General features: G+C 37.2%; 1 protein-coding gene across 1 annotated transcript in view; it reads right to left on the minus strand.

Annotated features, from left to right (window-relative positions):
* Positions 1-8,061: 8,061 nt before the first annotated feature.
* The window catches only part of LOC107680663 (mono-ADP ribosylhydrolase 1), a 59,541-nt gene continuing 48,909 nt past the window's right edge, over positions 8,062-18,693 (minus strand). The window contains exons 6-10 of the mRNA XM_016476667.1: positions 15,151-15,272; positions 13,479-13,509; positions 11,697-11,770; positions 9,257-9,338; positions 8,062-8,211 (exon numbers count right to left, since the gene is read on the minus strand). Coding sequence (XP_016332153.1) covers positions 8,186-8,211; positions 9,257-9,338; positions 11,697-11,770; positions 13,479-13,509; positions 15,151-15,272 — 335 coding nt within the window. The 3' untranslated portion in view covers positions 8,062-8,185. The remainder of the gene's footprint in view (positions 8,212-9,256; positions 9,339-11,696; positions 11,771-13,478; positions 13,510-15,150; positions 15,273-18,693) is intronic.

Consider the following 18,693-nt stretch of genomic DNA (forward strand, 5'->3'; position numbering starts at 1 on the left):
CACACACGCTTTCCATTTCAATTACATTTGGATAAACACTTAAACCTTAAAATTCAGCCACCATTTTCAGAAGGGTATAATTATCGTTAATGTAGAATTTTATTAAAATATTTTAATTATTATTAAATCGGTATTATCATTTACATTCTGAAACTTATTTTTCTTCTAGTATTTTTATTATTTATTCTAGCAATCTGACATACGTTTTTGCCTGGTGAACAAAAAAGGGGGGTTGGGGGGCACTTAGTAAATTAGTAGCCCAACTACTCTTTTAGGCCAAATTCAACATAATGGTAATGAGCATTACATGGGCAAGCAAGAACCACACACAGTTTCAGAAAATAAACAAAAATAAAAAAAGTTTTCTTAGCAGAAACTTCCTTAATGTAGGCTATAAAGTGCATATCATGAAAACTGGGATGGTAGTTGAATTACACAAAACAAGCTAGACCTCAAAACCAGAGGAGAATGCTACGGAAACAATGCAAGAGAGCCAAAATAATTGTGAATGCATGAAAAGATCTATCAGTGGTGGTAGTGCATTCAGTGTGGGCAGAGCACTGTACAAATGCAAGATCTATGACAAAAACAGAACCAAACAGGATAGAGATACAATGGATCATTTTATAATGGAGCGAATAGACAATCATACATTGCCCACAAATGCAATGCCCACAAATGACCCACTGTTCCATTATCACGCTGAGCACTCATCCTCCATATACCATCTAATATTTTTTAATCGCAAATGCTGCATTTATGGCTTGTACACAGCAAGTGACACAATGCCTTTTATTGATGTAAATCAAAACAGTAGCTATCTATGCTCACTTAGCTCTTTGGTTAACAAGTTTTATAGTAGTGACACTACAAATTAAGGTCTGGTTCACACAGAATGCTATTACTGTGCTGGACGGACTTTGACTGCTGCATATCGCTGATTTTTCAGCGTTGCGCATTAGCGCCGCATTTTCCTATTCTATGAGAATGGGGAAGTCCACTCCACAGCTGCAACGATAACGTCATAGAATAACGATATCGTAGGAATCGCTTTCACAACGATTTTATTTTTTCTCCAGACTCGACTAGAAACGACAAAGAACTGCACTATAATGAACGGAGAGTTATCGTCTGTTTGCATAATTAAAAGTTATCCTGAAAGCTTATTGTTAATTTTGGTTTGGACAGGAATTTAAATTTAAAAATGCATCTGGAAGTACTGCTTTTCTATTTTTAAACGGAACAACGCGTTCTGTGTGAAAAGCAATTATTAAGAACATTTCTTTTGGTAAATATTATGGAGATAATAATGCTCAGCACCATATTGCTGCAGAGTAATGTGGTAAACAAACTATAATGTTATTTTAACTGCCTCCATGTGCTCTGGGACTTTTGCAATTGTTAAATATTATATTAGGAATATTAAATTAAATATATGCTACACATTTGTCTGACAGAAAGAGATGCTATCACCTCTCTCATACAATACAGTAAACATCTTTAATATTTTAGTAGAAACCAACAAAAGAGAAACGCACACACACAGGCTGTAGGTAGACACTCTGCAGGAGATGAAGCTTAACTTCCCTGACGCTTCACTAAAAATAATTCTCTCACAATGTATTATGTAGCCGCAGTGTTTACTGGAGAAGAACAAAAGTAAACTGCGTATTTAATTAAAGGAATCATATATGCACAAAAGAGCTGTCTCCTAAACCCATCTTCACGAGAAGATGCTGGTACATTTAAAACTTCAAACTAGGCTATATTGTGACAAAACATTCAGCTGTTCTTTCATGAACATTCTCCTCATATGTGACTCTACCGAAAGTCCTGATGCCTCCTTCAACCCTCCATCAGCCCCACCTGAGTTTCTCCTCTACTCCCCTCAACGCTGGTGTTTCTAGCTCTGACAGGCTTTCAGCTAGTAAATCAGTGAATTGATCTTGAGGGGCAGCAGAGTGTCCTGGGTTCTGCTAAAGATCCATTTTCATTTCACAAGCAGCCCCCCACGCCAGCGCCTCCTCCAGCATCCATAAACATCAGCGACCAACTCCTGCTGACCCCATCCGACTCTTTCAACACTCTCTCTAACACTCATTTACCCGCTCACCCGCTTTCTCAATGAGATGAGGTATCTGTTCTCACAGTCCTGACTCACTTTGTTTTCCTATAGGTGAGATAAACATGATCAAAGAGCAAACAACACTTTTTCTTTAAAAACAACCTTGTAGTTTTTTCTCTTCATATATATATAGACTAACAGAGGCCCTGGGGCTTGTGGGGGCTGTAGTGACACAATCATTGTACAATAGCACTAAACTATTTATGTGGTAACAAATGCAACAGGCATTTAAGAACCTGTCAAATTGTAGGTCCTATTGTAATTTGCACAAAATGCTCAGGAGCGGTTCTAGAGCATTTTATCTGCACTTTTTGCTTTTTGGTGGGACAGATGATGTACTAGAAAACATATAATGCCACTAATAGAGAAAGGAGACCGATTAAACATTAAGTAAACATATGATTGAACAATAACTTTTAAGGCTCATGAAAATGCATAAATAAAAACACCCACCTTACATTTTTTAAGAAACAAATTGAAAAAAAAAAAAAAACTACAAGTGGGTTAATAAATAAAAAATGAGGTCTGAACTTACCTATCAATTTACAGTCTAAAAATGTAAAATAAATAAATAAAAATTCACCAGACACAAAGAGTTTCCTGATATCATTTTCCTAAAAATGCTCTTAATTTTTTCTTATTTTGATGTAGCTTGTGTCCCAAAACAGTATGTACATCATATGTGGTAGAACTTCACAGTTTGTAGTCCTAAATACTGGAAGAAAAACAGCCTTTTTGAGTCATTTTCTAATCCTTATCTAGCAACTTATGCTTACAGCAGCTTCACTGTTATATGATTGTGTATAATTTATATCGTAGAACAAAATGTAAAAGTCTCTTCAAGTAATGCTAACCAGAGACCTTACTGTACTCATAAATCAAAAACCATGATTCTATAAAACCCTTAAGAATATGCAGAGGGAGCTCATGGTGAATCAGCCTTCCAGTTTGACCTACAAATTGCGTCATAACCGAATAGCTCATTTAAAGGGGTCATAGAATGCTACATGCACTTTTACAAGTTGTTTGAACTGAAATGTGTGTTGGCAGTGTGTGTACACAACCACCCTATAATGATAAAAATCCACCCAGTGTTTTTTTTGTAATCTACTAAAATCTTTACCCCTTTCTCAAATCGAGCTGATCTCAGATGCCTGTCTGTGTGACGTCACAAAAACAGGCCCCTCCCACGACAGTTTGATTGACAGTAAGTTTAGAACAGACTGGACTGGCGTCTTATCTTAGACCAGATTGCAATTGGGCTCCTTTTGGTCACGTCTAACCGGGAAAAAATGCATTGGGCAGGTTGATAAAATTTGGGCTGGTTTTTGATGCAACTGGCGGGTTTTTATTTTTGACTATACACATGATATTTTTATAAATTTTCCATTCAAACGAACTTTACAATAAAGTAAAATATGTAATGTTGACGTTTAAATTATATGGTTCATTTTGGCAAATAAAGTTCAGGAGAGTCCTGTCCAATCAGACTTCAATCTTGATTGGTGGGTTGTTGTAATCGTTGCACTCGTTAAGCCAATATCACAAAGTTATTAGCAAAGCTGTAAGTGTTTCTATCATCATCATGCCAAAGTGGGGTAAATATAGAAAGTCCTACTGAAAAGAATGAGAGAGCGACCCGTCTCTGAAAACATGGATTTCACCTGTGGTAGGCGACGAGTCAAAGGCAGTTTGTAAATACGGTCAATCAGAAATCAGAGCACAGTTAAACGGTTTAAAGGAACATGCTAACACAAAAAACACAAATCGCACTGTGCTCCAAGTGTTAAAGCTTTTACTGTGTCAGCGGGAACAGCAGGGCAGTGTCTGATCAAGGATGACCAAAAGCGGCGTGAAATTAGAATCGCTGCCTACATTGTTTGTCACACTTCAATAAATGCGGTGGATGATTTGTCAGACATTTTGAAAAACGAGATGGGAACATTCCAAATGCACCGGCCGTTATCAAATCTGTCCTCGCGCCACACTTCAGAGAAGAACTTGTGGAGGATGTCGGTGAGTCGCCATATTCCCTGTATCTCGATGAAAGCACTGACATATTATCCGTGAACAAACTTCTCTGTATTTGTGTGAAATACCACTCAAAAAAACACAACAAGTTTGTAAGTACATATCTTGGACTTGTGGAGCTGACAGATGCTGATGCTAAAGACATATCAGACACTGTTGTTGTCTTTATATCCCAGAACGGCCTGCAGATCAAAAACATGATGGGCATTGCCACAGATGGTGCCAGCGTAATGGTTGGAAAACACCATTCCGTATTCACCCTTCTTAAACAAATGCAGCCAAACCTACAGCTTATTCGTTGTGTTTGCCATTCACATGACATTGTTGCAAATAAAGCAATGCAGCTTCTTCTGAGCAACATAGAATACATGGTTAGAGAAACCTACAACTGGTTTGCTCATTCAGCAAAGCAGCAGTATGACTACAAGAATATATACGAGACTATTAATAACGGGGGCTGCCCTCTGAAATTAATAAGTCCAAGCTATACACGTTGGCTTGTGATGGCTGACTGCATTGACCGTATTGTGGATCAAAAAGATGCCCTCACACTGCACTTTAAAATGGCTTCAAGTTCAGAGCAGTTATACTGCTCGGCTTTTAAAGGAGATGCACAATGACAAAACTAATCTCCTTTACATGTACTTTCTTCAGCCTGTTCTGATGGAAATCAAAGCTGTGAATAAATGCTTTCAGTTGGAAACCGGAGACACCCTCGGTGTGTTTAGAGACTTGGAAAGACTGTACATGACAACTGCTAGACGCGTTCTCAAACCAAGTGTCTTACGCATGAGTAATGACAAGCAGCTCCAGGAACTTGACCTCACACCTTCTGGCATATTCCTCTCCTCTGGATGCGAACCTGGGTACCACATTTATGGACCAACTGGAGGAAAGCAGGTTAGCCCCCGACATGAAGGAGAGAATTGCATCGCGCTGTATGGATTTTCTGAAAGAACTTGTAAAGCAGTGGAAATGTTGTGCAAACTGGAGCTCCTGTGCCCAAAATCTGTTACGTCCACTTTAAATAGGCCTGGAGTAAAGGACTTGCCAGCTGATCTTTTCTCATGCCCGACTGATACATTAGAATCGCAATGGAGGAATGTGGCATCAGCAGGCTTCTCTGATGATCAGGACATTGACAAGTTTTGGCTGGAAGTCGAAGCGTTTAAAGATGCAAGAGGACACAAGTGTTTCCAGGAATTAGCGCAAGGTGCCATAAGACTTCTTGTTCTGCCTGTTTCCAATGCCCATGTCGAGCGAGCATTTTCCCTGGTCTCGCTTTTGAAAGATGACATTTTTTGAAATGGGCGGGGTTTAAGCTGTAGTTGAGCTGGAAATCTTCAGTCCAATCTGGCAACACTGCCTGAGTGAGCTGTCATCAGTCCGCCATTGTTTCACCGCCGGAGCAGATGTAGACAAGAATGACTCCTAAGCGATTGAGGTGTTCTGTTGTTGGATGTAATAATGAACATAGCAGTCGTCATTTAGTCCAGACATCTGAGCCACTGAAGACGCAGTGGATTACGTTTGTTTCTGAAGGGAATGCGCCCCCGATCTACCTAAATGCGTCTGTTCGCACGAATCATTCGTGATCCAGCTTCACCTACAGAAGAAGAGAGTATAAGGTTTTTGAATGAATCTTTGCAAATCACCTTTCCTAATAATTAGCTAATTAGCAAGTTTCACGATGAATGTGGCTAAAGTAAACAGTCCCTCAGAGAGCGGCTCGGAAGAGAGGGCGGGGTCAGCAGAGCTCATTAACATTTAAAGGAAAATGCTACAAAACGGCTTGCTCTGAAAAGCGCTGTTTTTGACAGGGTAAAAAAAGGTGTTTTTACACTACCATTGACCCTAAAGAATCATATCAACTTGTGGAAAATGGGCATCCGATGACCCCTTTAACTAGAACATCCTACTTTGACTAAGCAGGGAGCCGTCAAGACCAAAGGTGCTGAACCAAGTATAAAACTTCTGCAGTATCTCAAAGCCCAAAATAGCAGCCAAACAAGGACATTTAATGTTAAGAACATTAAAAAAAGGTAAATGATAATGATGAACTACACAGCCAGCGCAGGCCAGTGGGGGACAAACGGAGTGAATATAGAGCATGCTGCTTGTTCACACATACATTTATGCAGGACTATTTTAAATAAACTGAACAAAAGTGCAACTTCTCATTGTATGGAAAGCATTAGCGTTGACATTTTAATGATCGCCTTTTGTGTTCAACAATGGAAGAAAAAAATCCTGTGCATTTGGAGCGACATGAGGGTGGATTAAAAAAATGCTAAGCAACTGTAACTTGCTTAGACTAAAATGTAGAGACATGTGCTTTTTTTATCTTGGAACTTAATAATCAAAGATAAAAAAAATTATTTGGGAAGTCACATTCAAATCCACTTGGCTCAAAAAGCCCCATGACACTTCTGGCTGCACCCACAAGATTAAACCAGATTAAACTGCGACAGAGCACCAGGATGAAATGGCAGGGCCACGAGTGATAGCGAGCTCCGTTTGACTGGCAGAATCTGGGGTTATGAGTCTGACGATACACAGGGAACGCAGCTGGAGGGAACCAGAGAGAGAGACATGATAGGATCATGGAAAACGAGCACACGAGGGCATGGGAGAGAGAGATAAGGCGAGAGAGCAGCAAAAAAGAGAAGATGAGCTCTCATCTCGCCGTGCTTCTGCTGCTGGCGTATAGGATGCACTCCAGTGTAATCGTCATTGAAGGGTTACTATTTCAGCAGCAGCCGCACACTGGCTGCTTTCACTGTGCCAATACAGCAAATTAAATAACACTTTACTAAGAGGGCTAGAGAGAGAGGGACACAGAGCTAGATTGCAAGAGGGAGGAAAGGAAGAGAGAAGTGCTGATGGGACGGTGATGAAGTCTGGATTTAGGATAATTACTCTGCTGAGCTCTTCCTCCCTCTCTCTCTTGCGCTCCCTTTTTTCTCCTCCGCTCTCATTATTTGGAGAAGCTCGCCTGATGACAGTATCTGAGCTGCCTGTCGCTTATTAAAAAACGAAAATTGCTTCAGATGAGTTTATTAAACTCATCTCTCCCTCTCTCTCTTTTTCATCTGCCTCCCTCACACTCTCCTTTCTTTCACAGATATAGCAGCATGTTGAGATGAAAGAAGACTCATCTTTTTTTGGAAAGCACTATGAGAGATTCTCGAATCGTACGATACGAGTGGGGAAAAAATAAATGGTCACAAAACAATTAGGAGTTCTTCTCGAGGAATTTGACAAAATCAATCGGCATCAATATTTCAAAATTTTTCATCTGCTCTAAATCCATTTGCTGACATTATACTATTAACTAGAAGGCTTATGGTGTAATTAATGAAAGTTGCATTAAGAGCGGCCCCAGCCATTAGTTCAGAGAGGGGAGTTGACTTTAATGAGGGTCTTTTATCATACTGGAAGACAGAAAGTACATTGAAGAAGTACAAATAGTGCACTTTCATTAGAGGTTAAGTGTTACAACCACTGACATACTCTTTTGCTTCCTTTGATTGCCTTAATTCAATTTTTATTCAACTCTATAAACAATATTCACGTAGGATATCTTCTATAATTTCAATGCTAATGCAGTGCAAATCATATAATTGCAGGAAATTGTTTCTGGAAGGAGAAACAACAAGAGTAAGCAATAAACAGATTTGAAAGACACCAAACTTGAGATATAACTTAAAAAAAAAAGATATTTGTTATAAAGCAGCATTTTTGTGTATGATTCTATGCAGATGAGTAAATGTTTCATTTTTGGGTGAGCTACCACTTGTAAGCCCACATTGTTATTAATATTAACACAAATCCAATAGCAATATGACTCCCAACAAGAAGCTGATAGCAATCATTGAATTCCATGTAGCACTGGTTTAGTGATATGAATAAATCAGGTGGTGTCAGGCAGCTGTTGATGTTTGTAGGGGCTGCATCAGGTAAAAGCGAGACAGTGATGTGACGGAAAAGCAGTTTGTGTGGCGTTTCCACAGCAACTATGCCATCCTCTCATAATGTGCTCTTTGGCGGTGAACCTGGAGGTGAAAAACAGGTCTAATGGAGCACACGCACGTACAGTAACAGACATTTACATGAACACTAATGTTTGGAGTTCAGCCACTGTGTGAGATCTCAATAACATTATGTCATAACTGTGATTATTAGAGCAAGGATCGTTCATGAAACATGTTACATTTAAAAAAAAAAAAAAAAAAAGGGGCATTTTTTCTTCTCTCATGGATCTCTTACAGTGACACCTATCCCAAATCCTGTATGCCTCGAGCCCTGAGCTACCCTGATAACCATCAGCAAATATTAGCACCAGTCAATATGTTTGGGAGTGTTTAATATTTAGTCATATGAAACACTAAATTAGTCAGTGTGCTGCTTTTTAATTAATTTATTTTAGCAAGGTAAACACTGCTTCCATTAAAAACGCTAATGTAGTCAGTGTTGGTTTGTTATTAGCGCTAACTACAAGCATACAGCTATCACATAAGAATAGCTTTAAATTGCACAAGTTTGTACTCTGTGTCCCAGAACACAGAAAAAAACCAACACAAATACATTGATGTCAGTCAGGACTACCAATTACTTGTCCTCTCACTGCGGGAGGAATAAGATGGAAGACTTTGAGGTGAAAAATACTCGAAATGTACATATTGATAAAGTGCAGAACCACTGGGTAGTTTGTTTAGAAGGCATAAATCAAGGGTGATTATGAATTTTAAATAATTATAAATATCTGCTATCTCTTTTAGGAAATGAAATCAACATTAAAAATGCAAAATGTAAAGAATAATGTTTTGAAGAACTCGCTATAAGTAAAAGGGTGTGTATGAGATATGTGGTCCAGGTAAACCCTATGTTGGATGGTAAAAGGCTAGTAAAACCTGACATTTTTGGTCCCCACATGGAAAACAGCTTCGGCCTATACCTTTTTTTATAAATGTAATAATGCAGAAAGTTCTCTGTGAGGGTTAGTTTTAGGGGATAGAGTATACAGTCTGTATAGTATAAAATTCACTATATAAGTCCCAATAAAACATGAAAGCCCAACAAGCGTGTGTGATGACAGACCTCGTGGGAAGTATGCAGGCAACATTGTTTCGTAGAGCTCTTTGTCAGACTTCAGAAACACACAGAAGATGACCCGGTCCAGCTGAGAGCAGATTAAAACAGAAAAAGAGACAAGAAATAAAAAATAAATGACCACAGAGAATCTCACTTTCAAGTTATGATTTTGCTACTGCACAGCAGAAACCGACACAACTGAGACCATACCTGTATTAATATATCACAAACTTCATCCAAATGAAACAAATATGCTCCTTCATCCTTACTACACTCTCTTAAGTCATAGCAGAAATTTGCTTCAAATCTTGTGAATAAAGTTAAAGGAAAGAAAATAATGTTTGTTTAAAAAAAAGCTTCTAGACCTACATTAAGTTAATTTCTAAGTGTTTGTTTGAGATATTATTTTTGGTGGCATGAATTGAACTTCAAATAATTCATATAACTGAAGAAAAAGGTTCATTTGTCCAATTCACAGATTTTTGACTTGTAGCCTCTCAGTCTTATGTGAAGACAGGAGAAGAGAGAAGAAAAGGAGCACTTGGGTGCAATTGCTTAGCATATTCTAATGTCTGAGTCTTTCTAGCCAGAGAGGCGCAGTGCCAGTGACCTAACTGTCCTTGACAGAACACCAGCACCAGTCCCAAATGCTTCATGGCAAGCAACAACATAAAAAGAATACATGGAGATCCGTGCCAGCATCCTAGAACCTCCATCTCCATGACAACAGTGGTGAGGGCAGGTGGGCTGTTCCTGCTTCTAATCATGTTCCTGTAACACATCATTGCATCCAGCTAGCACTCCTACTCTGCCACTGAAATCTCTCTCACTCTCATTTTTCTCTCTTTGGTCTCTAGCATTGTCTTTTTTCATTGCCTTTAGCCAAATGTCTCTCCCTCTCTGGCTCACTCATCCTGTGTCGCTTTGTCTGTCTGATTCAGATTCAAAATAATGCTTTACATTGCCAAAGCATTTGTAACATTATAAACATGCACATATGTAATGGACTACAGAAATTTTCCATTTGATTTTTACATGGTTTCTGGGTTAAAAGCATATGGCAAACTATTTACCACACACTATCAATAAGAAAATCATATAATATTTTTGGTTTGTTTAAATGAACATACTATTTACAGAATGTAACACCAGATAATAGCAAATTCAATTTTATAAGTTTTTAAAAAATGTTTCAAAAGCATAAAACATATTTTATGCAGTTTCATTTGATACTACGAAATGTTATAGTTAATAGTTGCTTTCTTTTCGAACCATTACCCATCAAATCCTCAATAAACACTGCAGGGGCCATGAAGGTTGCAAGGAGGTATACATTTAATTTAACTAAGTTAAGTGTTTACTAAAAAATGGCTCACTCACGTATCATCATCATCATCATTTCAAGTTCATTTTGATCCAGACATGAGTGGCTTTGTCGAAGTGGGTGAGTTGTTCACTCTGTAATTAATTAGTCAGTCCATTTTCACCAAGCCTGACGCATTCAGGTCGATTCGCAGACTGGCTGCGATCATGATAGTTGGGCGTTATCAAATTGACAGGGTAATCAGCCAATCACAGTGACGTGGAGGCACCACCTACTTTTATGTGATCTTTTGCTGTAATTTTTTTCATTACCCCTCACATTTGCTCTTAAAAAACATGGCCTTAGATGTAATTAACTTTTTTTTTAAGTACTGTTGATTATTTTCTGCTGATGGTACACATTACGCAATTTTATAAATAGTAAAAGTAGAATAAATAGAATTAAAAATATAATAATAATATAAAGCTAATAAAACTATTCCAAAACTATAAAAGTGCTTTCTCTCTTCCATTCTGTACTATTCTCTGGGTGCATATGGAAAGTGGAAGGGTTAGCAAGCAGCAAAGCGCTGGTTAATTAGTGTGCCATAATTAGGGTGTCTCTGTCATTTTGTATGTCTGTAGCGTAAAAGACGGCAAGAGCAAATAAGCATGCTGCGCAGAGTGAGATGAACGCTCAGGACAGGAGAGACAGATCAGTGAGAGATGAGAGAGGGGGAAAAAAACAGATGTGACCAGTGAAAATCGAGCGCCAGAGAGAGAGAGAGCGGCTGCAGTATGGGACATGCAGAAGTTTTGTCAAAGACATCCTGATGGCTCATTTCCTGTTAAATTTACTCTAGACTCACATTAAGTTCCAAGGACCAGAGATTGTGTCAATGCGTTTGTGGATTTTTTGTATTCGTGCTGTTCTGCGAAGCCAATACAAGCTCCGTTAGGAACCAATTAAAACTGCGAGGTTATATTTGTGTGTGTGTGTGTGTGTGTGTGGGTGTGTGTGTGTGCATGCTGACTCAGAAAAGAAAGTCCCTATGCAGCCACCATCTGTTTGCCACGACGTGTTCCTCATCGAACAATAACAACAATGGCAAGAAAAGAATACCAGTAGGGAAATGACACACACCTTCTCGTGATTTTGCTCCAGGTATTCTCTCACTGTTCTCAGGGCAACTTCGACTGCTTGATCAGGTGGATATCCTGCACCACACCACACATCATCCAACCCATGAACACAATACACATCAGATTTATACTAGGACTTTTAATCGATTAACATGTTTAAATTATGATTATTAAAAAAGACTAAAAAAGGGATAGTTCATCCAAAAATTTAAATTCTGTCATTAATTACTCACCCGCATGTCGTTCCAAAACCATAAGACCTTTGTTCATTTTCGGAACACAAAGTAAGATATTTTTGATCAAATTCAAGAGCTTTCTGACCCTCCATAGACAGCAATGCAACTGACACGTTCAAGACCCAGAAAGGTGGTAAGGAAATCGTTAAAATAGTCCCGTTAAAATAGTAAAATGTTAAAATAGCAAAATGTGATATCAGTGGTTCAATCTTAATTTTACGGTGCTACGAGAATACTTTTTGTACGCAAAGAAAACAAAAATAATGACTTTATTCAACAATTTCTTCCACATGCAAGCGTCGTGGTACTCTCGTAAACGCGCAGCGGAGACTGACACGGAAGAGAAGAAACTGTTGAATAAAGTCATTATTTTTGTTTCTTTGTGCACAAAAAGTATTCTCGTATAGCTTCATAACATTACGGTTGAACCACTTATGTCACATGGACTATTTTAACAATGTCCTCACTCCCTTTCTGGGCCTTGAAATTGTCAGTTGTGTTGTTGTCTATGGAGGGTCAGAAAGCTCTTGGATTTCATAAAAAATATCTTAATTTGTGTTCCAACGATAACCGAAGGTCTTACAGGTTTGGAACAACATGAGGGTGAGTAATTAAGGACAGAACTTTCATTTTTTGGGTGAACTATCGCTTTAAATTATAATGCGCTGAATGACTAAATAAATCACCACAATCAATTGCACCCATATAAAGATAAAGAAGACATTATTGAGGCAGATCAGAAAATTAATTTATTTTTATAATTAATAAAAAAATGAATCATTGATGCATTAAAGTGTCATCCCCAACACAAAGTAAATGAAAACAGCCTTGATATTTTTTTATAGATATACACATTACTTTGATTGTAATGATCTAATCTGTATGATTAACCAAGAGGCATCAACATGTTCACACCTTGTCAGCACTCACAATTCTGCCGATGCATGGCACCATATTTTCTGCTTGAGGACTTGAAAATGAATTACTGATGGTAGTTGTTTTCAAACTGAAGCTGTTTGCCAAGTTCATTTTTGAGTTTAATCTTGACACGTATAGCTAAAAAGTGGGATTATAATCACAGTGACATGCTCTCGCACCAAATCTCTCCTAATCTGACCGTCTAATCCCACCCTTAATCTGAAAATCCCTCATACTACTGCAAGTGATATCCACTCCCAGAATTCCTAAAATGAGGTTCCTGCTACATAAACCACCACAAATAAGAACACATGCATGAGCACGGAGGTCACATCATAGCTGAGGTTCATAAACGTACCATTGATTAGGTTAGATAGAGTGTCATAAACACTGGGGGTGAAGTACCATTGATGTTAGCCCATAAATGCAGTTAATGAATGATCATAGGTTTTAATAATAAATGAGCCCATTGAAAACTCTAAATCAACCAACCTGTAATGAATTACACACAGTCATTTATAGACTATGAATACAAAGGACATATAAAAATAAATAATTGATGTAAGACAAAGCAATTAAAGATGAAAAGTAAACATTGATTGAGAAATAAAGCTGTAATTTGCACCTACCATACACTCCAGTAGAGATGCAGGGAAAAGCCTAGACATCAACATCAAAGAAACATAAAAAGAAATATAGATTTACAGTAATTGTTTTATCATCTGTGTATGAACCACTAAATGTTTCTTTAAATAAATGTGTTGTATTATAATAAAAGAAATTAAGGTTTACAAAGCACTTATTGTTGGACCTATTAGTACAAAACCACAACAAAACAACAGCTTTTACAAGGGAGGGTGAATGAAAATTGATTAATTACAACCCATTAAAGATACAATCCATTACTAATGACAACGAGCCACTTGCGCCCTAGAATTAAGGGCCTTAAAAACAAAAGCTTTACTTAAAACAAATGGACCGAGTCACAGACAATCGTTGGTGTTTTAAAAGCATTTGCTGCTAAGGTACCACTTTGTGTCTTGCAAACCCCAGCACGTATGGATAGCACTTTGAAATCAATTAAGGGAATGAAATTTCTGTCATTTACTCTCCTTCATGTTCTTCCAAACCTTGAATGACTTACTTACTTCTGGGAACACGAGATACATTGCTGAAAGTCCTGGCTGCCACTTTTCCATACAATGAAAGTGAATGAGGATGGGGGATGTTGAGCATAAAAATAACAAAAGACTGTTGCGTTCGCTTCATTCTGTTCCAAAGCTATCAGAAGACTTGTAATGATACTTTTAAGTTCATTTTGAGCTCAATTATCACCTGCCTCCTTGCACTTATATGGAAGAGCAGCCAGAACATTTACCACAACAACTTTTGTGTTTGATGGAAAATAATTATGCAGGTTTGAAATGACCAGTTTTGTTTTTGATAATTATAACTTCAGTAATTGAAATGAAGATGAAATAAATATGAAATTAAATACAAGTATTAGAAAAATCTAACAAAAATCAAAAATAAGAAATAAGCTGAAGTACTAAAATTAATTCAACTATAACTAGAATAAAATTTCATTAAAAATATATAGCAATACAAAAACGGATAAAATTATTAAAACTTAAAATAAAATTTAAATAAAAACTGAAAATATCAAATAAAAGCTCATTCAAAATACTAATAAATACTATAAATAATGCTAAAATATAACTGGAAATGAGTGAGTAAATTATGAGCATTTTTTTAGATGAACTATACCTAATAAAAACTTGGTTAAAGGTCTTTTTTCACAGTGAACACCAGTTACATAAAGATAAACAGGAAGTCCCCATAAGATATTATGATGCTGCAGCACTCCTTCCTGAGAACCTTAATGATAGATCTTAGCTGTGCCTGTGTGTATTTTTATCCTTGCTGGTGCACTGTGTTAAAATCTTTTATACATGCAGTAACCTGTCTTCAATAAATCAATCTCTGAAAGAAATAAAGCTGAAACGGCTCTCAACTGTTTTAGTAGATTCATATAAAAATTGTTAGGGCACCAGTGGAGTGCGAGTTATGCGCTGTGTTATGACTGGATTGCTGGCATTTTGAATCTCATACCCTGAGGCAGCTGTGAGATGTGAGTGATACAGGGTGAGAGTTTAACATGTTAACTGTATGTACCTGAGTTTATGTGCAACCAGTGTGTAAGGTTCGAGAATGCGTTGGGCCATTAAAATTGCATACAAGTAGCTATGTCACAGCCAAGACATGAAGTCTGAATCTGTTATGAGTGTGTGAGATCCTCACCACAGTCCGCAGGTGATTCTTAGTTGCTGTGTGCAGACAGTTATAATAACAGTTTCTCAGTGCTTGTTCCTCTCTGTCCCCCACTGAATCATGGATTATCGGCCCCACGGTGTGAATAACATCTGTGAAGCAGAGAGATAAGGCCAAAGACAGAGAGAAGTCATACAAAAATATCAGGAAAATATGTGATTGTGTTATATAACTCTAACTTCCTGTCTGTATGTCCTGTCAAGTGATTTTTAAAAAAGTTTTTATTTTTTTCAGTTTATCTAAATTTTAAAGATTGCAATCTGAGCATATTCTGTATATAACAAAAAATAAACACAAACAAAAATGGATTATTTAGAATTTAGGTCTATTAAATGCTAAAAAATGTTTTACAAATATGTTAAAGCACTATAAATGACCTATTTTAACCTCAATAGCAAAAAATGTTTCATTTAATAATGGTATCAGTATATCAATATCAGTAATATTGGCCTTGACAGATCTTGGCCTTTGTATTACAGTGCGACCTACTTACAGAAATAACAGATTGCTATTGGAAGGGTCTTTTGGCTTGTTTCGTCTGATGACGTATGATAATATATGATGATATATTACTCCACAACATCGAAATATCTCATCGCAGTAATTGCTGTACTGATAGATGCTGTCAACACCTGAGGTGATGTTCAATCTTTCATCATAGTAAGCAACAGTTTCTGGCACAATTATTTAGAATTAATAATATTTATAAAAGAGTAAAATCATATGGAATCAGCATCGAGCTGCGTAATTGATTTCACAATCTTTTTACTGGCATGTTACCACTATTTACTGTAATAACTGTAGTAATGCCAGATTCTAAGAACTGTTGGCAGATTCTATGGTTTCCATGGTACAAATTAATAAGAGCAATAGGAAACAGCTCAAGAGCATCAAATTTCCTATTCTAGTTCAAAAAGGAAGTTATCAATTTTATGCAAGACGTTTTGCTTTTAAATCTAAAATGTAAAAGTGTTTAATTGAAAATCAGTTTTCTAAGTCTGTCATAGAATATGATTATTTAAATCATTATAACAAATGTCTGTACTGCAATTGTTTCACACATAAACGCTACCAAATGGATACAGTAAAAAGCTTTCGTAAGGCCTTCAGTAAAAGAAAGCTGAAGAACCCGATGTGTCACACAAACTTATTTATGCATTGTGTCTAGACTTTTGATTAGCTCTCCTCTTATGCACTTACACTAACTGCACTTTCTGTTTGTTGTTCCCATCTCTGCCATCTGTCTGTTTCTCAATTACTAAAGCCCCACTTGTCTCAGTCCTGCACCCTCTCATCTCAATTTCCTGTTTCCTCCTCCCATTGACACTCAGCTCAACCGCAGGCGTCGTGTCCGTTTCCCTTGTCCTCCTTTTCCGTCTACCTTCTGTCTAAAACATCCATCCATCTGTCCTCTCAATGTCTCGTGTCCTTGCGTGTCACATCTGTGGCATGTCCTCAATCTCTCCCCTTTGCCCCGCTTGTCCTTTGGATGTCCAGCAGCCCACCGTCAGTTACACTCCCACTCCTCTTTCCCTCATCCATCCACCCCCCGCATCCCTCCCCGACACCTCTCTGCGCTGCGTGCTGTCCGGCTGTGTTTATTTACCGCTGCACTCTGCAGTGTTTACAGCATCGATCCACCTCTGTTTGTTTAGTCCAGCCTCACCATCATACATCAAGTCGGGCAGAGACATTACTCACACAGAAACACACACACACACACACACAAACATAAACACACCAAGGCTTGCAGACACTCGCATATGAAGTGCAAAAGGAAACAATGGACAGGAAATAAAAAACAACAGAGAACAGTGGGTATATGTTTGACTGGAAGTACAGTTTCACAAAGCGTTGTCATGTTTGTGGCACAGCGTGATCTGCTAAAGTGGGTGCAGAAGGAAGAGAGGAAGAGAGACAGGATGACAATCACCGCAGACACAGGTGCAGCTGGAGGTTAAAGCAAACTACAAAAAACTGCCGGGAGGTTCAGATATCGCACTGCTCAACTCTCCCACTGTTGCTCCTGTATGCTCTCTAAAACAAACACATACAAGCACACTTACAACAGAGAGTGTGTGGGGAAGAAATGAACATTTTCTACAGAGTTCAGAGTTAGAATGTTGCATAATGTAGATTCAGAACCTTGTATGTAAACAATAATTTCTGAAACGCATCATTTAAGCTGTAAATTGGATGAGTTACCTTTCGTACTTGTTGTAAAGTCTATTTAAATAATAATACATACAAGAAGTACAGTGTGTGTGTACTTATGCATGTCAGGGTTTCAACACAAAAGAAAGAAATTACATATTTATACATCTATATTTATATTTTTTATTTAAAGGGATAGTTCACCCAAAAATAAAATTCTGTCATTAATTACTCACCCTCATGTCATTTCATTGTTGTTCATCTTCGGAACACAAATTAAGATATTTTTGATGAATTCTGAGAGCTCTCTGACCCTCTATAGACAGCAAGGATACTACTATGATCAAGATCCAGAAACATAGCAAGGACATCGTTAAAATAATGCATGTGACATCAGTGGTTCAACCGTAACTTTGTTTTTTATTGCACACAAAAAGTATTCTCGTAGCTTTGTAAAGTTACAGTTGAACCACTGATGTCACATGGATTATTTTAACGATGTCCTTGCTCATTTGTGTTGTAACCTGACATACATATGAAGAGACACTCGTATTTTGTATATAAATTATAATAGTATATATAATTTATTTAGCAACAAGTGATTTATATATGTGACCCTGGACCACAAAAATGTAAAAAATTTTTAATTGAGATTTATACATCATCTGAAAACTGTTGATGTATGGTTTGTTAGGATAGGACAATATTTGGCTGAGATACAGCTATTTGAAAATCTGAAATCTGAGGGTGCAAAAAAAAAAAATTTGAGAAAATCGCGTTTAAAGTTGTCCAAATGAAGTTCTTAGCAATGCATATTACCAATCAAAAATAACGTTTTAGTATATATACAGAGAGGAAATTTACAAAATATCTTTATGGAACATGATCTTTACCTAATACCCTAATGATTTTTGCCATAAAATGAATTTTGACCCATACAATGTATGGTTGGCTATTGCTACAAATATACCCGTGCTACATATGACTGGTTTTGTGGTCCAGGGTCACAAGATATATATATATATATTACATGGTGTATTTAAATTTGTTAATAATAATAATAATAATAATAATAATAAGCTGCATAGCTGTATCTAAAATTAATTAAGGGCCAATAAAATGCTAACACAACACACTAAGAATTTTTATTTATTTATTTAAAAATACATACATATTGAAATAAATAAATAAACTAATTTAGTATTTATTTAGTTAATTATAATTTAATACTAATACTTATTGTATTAGTATTAATACATACTATTACAATTTTATTTCTCCATAGTTTCCTGATCCTGAGAAAACACTGTTCTTTCTCCCATACTACACACCAAAACCTGACAACACCCATAACGTATC

This window comes from Sinocyclocheilus anshuiensis, unplaced genomic scaffold, assembly GCF_001515605.1.
Source record: "Sinocyclocheilus anshuiensis isolate Anshui unplaced genomic scaffold, SAMN03320099.WGS_v1.1 scaffold328, whole genome shotgun sequence".
NCBI lineage: Eukaryota > Metazoa > Chordata > Actinopteri > Cypriniformes > Cyprinidae > Sinocyclocheilus > Sinocyclocheilus anshuiensis.